This window comes from Diabrotica undecimpunctata, chromosome 9 (genome assembly GCF_040954645.1).
Source record: "Diabrotica undecimpunctata isolate CICGRU chromosome 9, icDiaUnde3, whole genome shotgun sequence".
Taxonomy (NCBI): Eukaryota; Metazoa; Arthropoda; class Insecta; order Coleoptera; family Chrysomelidae; genus Diabrotica; species Diabrotica undecimpunctata.
In genome coordinates this window covers 4957796-4967010 of record NC_092811.1, presented here as the reverse complement: position 1 = coordinate 4967010, position 9215 = coordinate 4957796, and the positions used below count along the sequence as shown (strand labels likewise).

General features: G+C 31.1%; 1 protein-coding gene across 2 annotated transcripts; it reads right to left on the bottom strand.

Moving 5' to 3' along the window:
* Positions 1-529: 529 nt before the first annotated feature.
* Positions 530-6908, bottom strand: Dus1 (Dihydrouridine synthase 1). 2 transcript variants are annotated; one of them, XM_072542601.1, is made up of 7 exons: positions 6498-6908; positions 6088-6247; positions 5791-5986; positions 5483-5731; positions 5112-5361; positions 885-1037; positions 530-761 (listed from the first exon to the last, which is right to left on the bottom strand). In XM_072542601.1, exons 1-7 carry the CDS (start codon positions 6708-6710, stop codon positions 588-590), a joined length of 1395 nt encoding a protein of 464 aa, XP_072398702.1. In that variant the 5' UTR covers positions 6711-6908; the 3' UTR covers positions 530-587. The 2 variants fall into 2 exon arrangements, with proteins under 2 accessions (XP_072398702.1, XP_072398701.1); XM_072542600.1 differs by having other exon boundaries at positions 885-1040; positions 6498-6892.
* Positions 6909-9215: the final 2307 nt, after the last annotated feature.

Genomic DNA, 9215 nt, shown 5'->3' with positions numbered 1-9215 from the left:
AAACCTTTATTGAATCACTAAGCAGGTAATAATTAGCAGAGGCATGCGACAGGGAGATACTTTGTCGCCAAAACTACTTGTAGCAGTCATGGAGTACACAATTAAGAGATTCAAGTAGGGCTCAAATTCGATAGACAAAAATTAAATCATCTCTGATATGCCGATGACATTGTTCTCATAATATACGATTTAGAAGAAGCCAGAGTTATGCTACAACAACTACATGTTGTTGGATGACAATGGAAAAGAAAAATCATGACAAATCCCATCCCCAATGAGCAGTAAAAATCAAGAAATCATCCAAGTTGTGTAAAGATATGTGTAATTGGGCCAAGAAATAAGATTAATGCGACACAACCAAACACGTGAGCTACTTAAAAGAGTAAGTTTATGCTGCATTTGGAAAAATGAGATACACAATTGAAAATTTTATCGAGAGGGAATAAAATTTTATTAAAATTACATAGCAAAAATAGCATTGATACTGCATTTCTGCATATTAATTTGTAGATACATCAAATAAAAATACTTTTATAAAAAAATTATTTATTTACAAAATAAAACTTTTGCTAAAACATTTTTCACATCTATGAAACACCAACACTCGTTGGTTGAATATCTTTCTTTTCTTGACTAGCATACATTTTTGCAAGTTCTCTTCTTGTTTTCACTAAAATCCTATGTCCTTTACAGTCTAAATCTTCTACATAACATTTATCTCTACAGCACTTTTTGCACAGCCTATATGAACATTTGGAGCCCTAAAACAGAAGACAGTCATGTGCATTGGAAAAAATGATCTACTATTGAATTTTGCGAAGATATTATCCATGAAGAAAGTACCAAAACTACCAAAAATCATCTTATAGGATGATAATACTCACCAATGGGTTTACACATACTGAACACTTTTCAGAAGGTCTATCTGATAAATTTTCTGGTTTTTCTGGTCTTCTACTGATTCTTCTTAGTCTTTTCATCTTTTTTCTGCTTATTGTTCTTCCTTCCGAGTCTTCGTACTGTCTTTTATTTTCTGACTTCTTAAAATTAACAACAAGTTATTTTATACTCAAAATACCAACTCTGAATCATTGTAAACCATACATTTGGTAAAATTACATTAGAGATCCAAATTTATACATCATTTCAAGTTGTTTATATTTATAACAATAGAAAAATTTGTCATTGTTGTCAAATAGTCAACAGTTTAAGGACGGTGGCTTTTAGAACAGTTCAGGCCAGTATATACTTTTTCCATCGTCAATTTGCCAAGCGTCGGCTTTTGAGATTCTTTGATGCCAATGCCGACCATTGGCGTGGAAATTAAGAAAAGGGATCAGTTATCAAACGCATATTTCAAGAAAAATCATATAATTTTTATTAATTTTTACATAATTATATTCAGGAAAATTTCTCAATTTTTGGGCAGAAATTGTTTAAACAATTTTTTAAACAAATTCAAAATATCACCTTTTGTGCTCCAAAAAATATTTTTTAGGTTTTTGGGTGACTCTAAATAAGATCTATGTCATTTTTCTCAAAAGTTAATAGTTTTGGAGATATAGGCGATTTAAAATCCGAAAAATGCGATACCTAATATGCATTTTCGAGGCTTGAAAAATATGTAAATGAGTATTTTTGAGATTCAAGAGTATCTAAACTAAAGTCTCAACATTGATTTTGGTGAGAAATCGGAGCAATATTTTCCGTAGCAGAAAAAGGTGATCTTTTGAATTTGAATTGTTTCCGGCAAAAATGTCCGGCACCCTTCAACCTTCGATTTGTTTAAACGGGGCATTTTTGAATAGGACTCTTCAAAGGACAGAATCAGTTTTTTTTTCAAATGGGAGCGGGCTCACAACATCGAATAAATAACAAATTAATTCTTTCAAATTAAAGCTTGTTAATTTTAGTGATTTATAAGAATATTGGACTTATTATTTAGTTTTTACATAAACCATAATATTTTTTTACAATTATCTGTAAATAATGGCTCATTCTGTCAGAAAATTTTAAAAGATTGTCTATCCAGCAATTAAGATAGTCAACTGAAATTTAATTTTTAAACACGGCCTACTGTTAATGCACAAACAGGGTGAATCTTCAATATTTTGCTTCGAGTTAGAGATATCTGAAAAAGTTATTTGGAAAAGATGTTCCAAATATTATTATAACCCCACATAACAAAGTTTTATGTCAAAATTCGCACTTTTACTTTTTTCATTAATTGAAGAGCTTATTTCCAAAGTGTCTTAAATCCAAAATTTCCATTTTTTTAATTTGCTTTTTTTAAACTTTATAGATTTCTTCAAGTCTAGAATAAAGTTATATGTACCAAAACAACTTCTTTTTTACCATTTAAAAGTGCATATGAAAATTGTATAATTTGTATGTTAAATTTGTATGAAAATCTGTAATTTCATGGATTTCATTATATGGATTTAAGACACTTTGGAAATAAGCTCTTCAATTGTAGTCAGGATTCTAAAACGGACAGTTGGCTGTCCCGAGATGCATCTTTAGACAGCCAATTGTAGATTTAGGATCGAGATTACAAATAATACTGAAAAACTAAAATTGCGAATTTTGTCATGAAATTTGGTATGTGCGGTTACAATAAGTGGAACAACTTTTCCAAATAAGTTTTTCCGATTTCTCTAACGCGAAGCAAAATATCGAAAATTTACCCTGTTTGTGAATTCGCAGTAAGCCGCGTTTAAAATTTTAATTTCAGATGACTATCTTAAAAAAATGTGCACTATCAACATGTATGACTGTGCAAAATGTCAAATCTGTATGTATTTTAGTAGCTGATATATAGAGGTGTCTTCATCTTAAATGCGACACACTGTATAATAATGAATACTAGTGTTCAAGATGCATCGCGATAGCTGTAAAGAAATTAATTAGAAGGACTGAAAAGAATCGTCGGAGTCTTCTGAAGTCGAATCGTTCCTAGGTTGGATAACTATTGGTGCTATTGCCGGTAAAACAGGATATTCGTTTTCTATTTTTACAACATGAGCTTCGCAATTTTTCCACACATCGCTATTAATGCCACTAATTATTTCTCGAATATTCTCAATGGCCATTGCGCTTAATGTTGGTGACTGATTATATTTTCGCAATCGTTTTTTTACGGTACCCCAAACCATTTCAATTGGATTAAAAATGTAATAGTATGAGGGTAATCGCAAAAGAGTATGGCCGTGCCTGCTGCAAATGGTGTCAATAACGTATTCGTTTTTAAAATTCCGACTTTTGATCATTCTAATTAATTCTTTCTTTACTGGAATCTTTTTAGGAACAGTGATGTTTTTAAGTTGCATAAATTTTAAAATTTCGTCCTTTTTCGTGTTATTATTAGGTATTTTATTTAATATGCGGGAATGATCCGACGCATTATCCATAACAATCACTGAATTCGGCGGACTATATAATTATATTCAGGGAAATCTCTTAATTTTTCACGAATCAGTTCTAAAGTAGGCACTCTATTTTCTTTGTAAAAATTTTAAACTGTTCGCTGAATAACGTCTGTTGCAGCAGTGTCAATCCTACCCAATTTTTTATTTGGTCGCTTTCGTTTTAAGGAATGATCTGTAACTGTGCCTAATTTAATAATTGTATATATCGTCTTATACCCGATTTTTTAATACATGAATTCTCGAAACAATTGCATTATCAATTGTAAACTGTTCGCTGAATAACGTCTTTTGCAGCAGTGTCAATCCTACCCAATTTTTTATTTGGTCGCTTTCGTTTTAAGGAATGATCTGTAACTGTGCCTAATTTAATAATTGTATATATCGTCTTATACCCGATTTTTTTAATACATGAATTCTCGAAACAATTGCATTATCAGCCATCCCAATATTTTCTTTTTTCAAACACTCATACATATTTAAAACTATTGTTTGGGATTGTACGTGCAAATCTTTATTTTTTAATTCGGAGCTGTCATTAACATAATTGTCATTATTTATTGATAACACAGAAGTTGATGCATCTTAAAAAATGCCATCCTAGAAAAATATACTATTACTTATAACTTATATTACCTATACCTTATAATAAGCCTCCGCCTCTGCAAAAGGAAATATTTTAGGGTGTCACATAGCCAGACAAACAGGTGTTCATTAGAATTTACGGCTTTGCGTTTCGCTGTTGCCATAATGCATGAGTTTAAAATTAGTGAATATAACCTTAATACCATTATTAATATATCTGCAATTTTTCATGTTTCCAGGTAAGGTAAAAAATCAATGAAATTTGGAAAAAAATAATACAATTCTTGAAACCGTTTTTGAGAACTTGGATTCTTAAAAGTTGTCTGATTTCTTAAAAGTCGATCATTATATCTATAAAAGTATTACCGCTAAATTCACCAACAGGGCAACGTCGAACGTTCAAATTCTCTCCAGACTACAATGTTGCCAATATTCGAAAATTACTTAGAATATAAGTAATATATACAAAGTTCACGGTTGCTTTAATTCATTAGTGAAGAGTCCATGGAAATATTAGTACCTAGTTAATTAATTTATATATATATATATATATATATATATATATATATATATATATATATATATATATATATATATATATATATATATATATATATATATATTTTGAGAATATGTTCATATTATTTTTTAAGAGTGTCGTTCGTTGACTAGCAATTGAATAATAACGAATAGAGAATATTTTTTAAATATAACCTTAGGAATTTTAGGAAATATGTCTGACAACCTTGATTTGAAAGGCGGTCTCTTTGATACCAGAATGAGACATGTTTATGTTGGAAAATTATTAGTGGATGTACTATACATCAAGAATTGAATGCATCACAGAGTGAATTGCCTCACAGCAAAACTTGCATCAACTGTGAAGATTTGATTACTTGGACATTATATGGAATATAAATTGTGGCCAGTCTGTACTTTTAATGTACAAATTGGAAGTAAACAGAAGCAGAAACTTTTAATAATAAAGGCATTGGACTTTTGAAGTGAATTAATGGCCTCATTTAATTATGGACACTCTGAACATTGAGTTACGAACTACTAAAGATCATGCAATTAATTTTAACATCTCAATAAACTTACCTCTTCAGATTTTTTATCTTCTACTTTCTTAATATGATTTTCAGGATCATCCCTGACGTATGATTGGCACAACCAAGGTGGAAGGAGAATATTTTGAGTATCTGGCTCAGTTGTCGCTTCCCACACTTTTAATCCATTGTGATATGGCTCATAAATGCCTTTAATCTCGTTCACTATTTTCTTAAACTGTTCCATTGTATTAGCAGCTCCTAATCTAATTCTTAAGTCATTGTTCGAAGGGAGAGATAAACTGAAAATTTTATTCTAATACAAAAATCACCTTTGACTAACATTACCAAGTATATTGAACTGCAAATTGCCTCAAATCTTTGATATTTTCCTAAACTTATGACCAATATGTCAATACTTACATGTGTTGAAATAATTTAAACAAGTGTCCCCTAATGTAAGACAGTGGGCAAGGATATTTTTCAGCAAGATCTAGATATTCTTCGGCAGGTACCCATGCCGGAGGATTTTGTCCTATAAATAAAGCGGGATTATATAGATTGCCCTCTGCTGTCATAACACCAACTGCCCCAGTTTCTTCTAAACATTTTTGTATATCTTGAATACATTGGATGTTGCCGTTAGAGATGACTGGTATTGAAACTGCTTCTCTAATATTAAAAATTTATATATTATATTATGAAATGAATGAAATAATTATTGTGTTTACCTTACTTCCTTGACAAAACTCCAATCAGCTATACCTGTAAGTGGTCCTTTTTGCTCCCTTGTTCTGCCATGAACTGTTAACATTTTACATCCCGCAGATTCTAACATTTTAGCATATTGCACTGTTTTCTCCTTAGTTTCAAACCTCCTTATCTTACAAGTAACAGGTACTTTCAAGTTTTTGCTTAAGGTACTTACTACAAACAAAAATAACACATAATGTCTTTTGTAAATCATTGATTGTTTAAAGAAACACAAGTCTTTTTTAGAAAAATTGTAATAATTAAACAGTACATACCAATCTTTTCTAATAAAGGCCATTCATCTTGGAGAAAAGCCCCATAGTGTCCTCTTTTGGCTATAGCCTGAGGACAACCTAGATTAATGTCTACAGCGGAGCAATAGTCTTGAGCTAAAAGAGCAGCTTCCAACATAATATCTGGATCATTCCCACAAAACTACAAAAAGTTCTCAGTAAATTATTGATGAAAATAAGACAAGTGAGACAAGGAGCGTTGACTAGTTTTCAATATTTCCTTTAACATAAATTCAAACTGAGGGAAATCAAAAAGGTATACTGTCAAAACTGCAGGCATACAAAAGATACAAGAATCACTACTAAAATGAGAAAATGTACAGCACAGATGGTTGGACTATAAACTATAGTGAAAATAAAGAATAATAAAGTATTATGGTTTAATATATTACTTGAACAATCAAGGGTTTGTCTTCCTCACAAGAAGCCAGGGCTTCTTTCCTATACTTAGGATCTCTAGTGAAAATGGCACTATGTAACATTGGTGTATAACAGAGTTCAGCTCCATATCGTCTACTTAATAGTCTCCATGCTAGTTCACTGGCGTCTACCATCGGAGCCACTATTTTTACCGGAGAACCAAGGATATCTTTCCACAAATCCATGTTTTCTAATTTATTTATAAACAAGATTAGTCAAAACCTTTAAAAATACCTATTCTAACCTAAAATTAATTCACAGATGACAGTCAATTATGGAATCTCCACATGGTTTTCTGTCACTAATAATTATTGTTTGGTCAAATTACCAGGGGTCTTCGATACATTATTAATATTAGCGATAGCCAATTCCAACAGGGGGCACTCAAGATTTTAAAGATGGACGATAACTTCGGAAAACAAATCATTTTGTCATTAATTTGATCTCGAAGCTATAAAACGTTTAATATAAATCATTTAGTTTATACATGCGGTAATTGACTCCCAAACCTGAATAAAAATAAAATTAAATGTTTGTTTTTTACAGTATGTCTGAAACAAGGACCTTTGGGGCAATTTAGCTGATGGAACAGCATTTTTCAGGCTTCTCAATTTAGTTTCAGATGTTACTATAAAGTAAATTAGATATAAATATATTAAAATGTAAATAATATTTTACATATATTTTTAATAGGTCTGCCAATTCGCAAAATGCATTGCCAAATTTTTCTCATATTCTCGTCCAGCGGAAACTTATGTACACTTCCCGTCATATAAAACTGGTACACTTTTTTTTCCCAATGTAAACCTGGGTTCAGACTGGATACAGTGGTTTGTGAATTAATTCGCTGTTGCCATCACAGATAACGGCATTGCACTAAATCTAATTAAAAAAAATAAAGTTATTATTAGATAGGTATTATTTTTATCGTTAACAATAAAAAACCGTATTTAATAAATTTAATAACCAGAGATAGGGTTCAGCTAATATCCAAAATATTTGAAGGATCTTTAAACCTAGATTATTGGCACAGGGAACATTGGAACGCATCTACTGTATCTAATTTTTTAGTTCAATTACCTAGCGAACACGAACTGTATTTTGTATCAAGTTTAGTCACAGGCCAACTACCAAAATTAATTTATTATTTATTATATGAACGATAACATTAACAAAAACTAACATTATACTTTATCCTACGTAGATTATAAAGTGACAGATCCAATACCTCACTGTAATGTTTTATTATAATAATTTAAAGTTATGTCTAGATTGATTTTATCTATCACTATATTTGAATTGAAATATTTTCATAAATTATAATAAAACACAAATCAAGGTATGAGTACTTAATTGAGATAATGAAAAATTACAAAATTAATATGAGAATTTTTTAGGATGCATGTTTAAACAAATTTAATGTGACTGACTGATCGAGAATGCTCGATGTTTTAGTTTTTAGAATACTCAAAACTGGCGGTCTGTCACACAGCCCTGCTTTTAGCTGATTTCATATAATGTTTTCGTTGAACTGGCAACAATGCCCTAGAAATTAGAATGACACATGTGACAAGATCAACTTACACAACTTGAAAAACATGATTTTCGGTAATAAGAGTTGTACCAGTTTTTTATGACGCGAACGGTACCTATGGATTTTTTTTGTGAATTATAATAGGATGAACATTGAGGAACACTGCAATAGTTTTTTGAAGTCGAAGTCATTGTTAATTACAATATAAACCGGTCGCTAATATGTATACAAATTAATGACAATTTTAAGGTTTTCCCGAAGTAGATGCTTTTGAAATCTACCACCAGGCGTCGCCCACTTTGCGGTTCCTCGCGAATTCATCTGAATTAAGTTCTTGTTTTTATAACCTCTCGCAACTAGTCGAGCCTTTTTGAAAATCTTTCCATTTATTTCTTTCTGTGTAAATATCCACCTGGAGTCTATTATATTCACCTCATTTGGAAAAAACACCTATTTTCAAGTTTTATTTTTCTCTAGAACTGATAACTCTTCATTAACAGCTTCCAACCGCTTTTTATCTTTGGTTGCTTCTTCGTAATTTTTTGGAACTTCAGATGGTAAAATTCTTGCTGGGAGCGTTGTCATGAAGCCATTCATATCATAGTCATTATATCTAATTAACATCTTTCGTTCTCTATTACTTTTTCTTATAGTCTCATCCTTTTTTCTTCATTGTCATTTTTGACATTATCTCTACATCTGTTTCCTTTTCTTCACTAAAAATTTGGATTTGTTTCACATATTGTTCATCAAATATCACACTTCAAGAAACTTCAATGTTATTATTTAATGGATTCTCTAAACGATATCCATTATTGCTGTATCCTACCAAATATTTTTCTTGACTTCTTTCATCGAGCTTTCCTCTAACTTTTTGAGGAACGTGAGCCCAAGCCTTGGATCCAAATATTCTTATCTTTTCTAGATCTATTTTTTTATTAAACCAAATTTCTGGTGGAAGTTTGCCACTCGGTACTGCAGTAGTTTTTAATCGACTAATTATATTTGTTGCTGCTCGTACAGCTTTACCCGATAAATTCTTAGGCAGTTCACTGTCAAAAAGTAAACAACGGGTCATATTTAAAACAGTTCGGTTAAATCTCTCACTGACCCCATTTTACTTAGGATTTCTAGGCACTGTAAATTCAATTTGAAT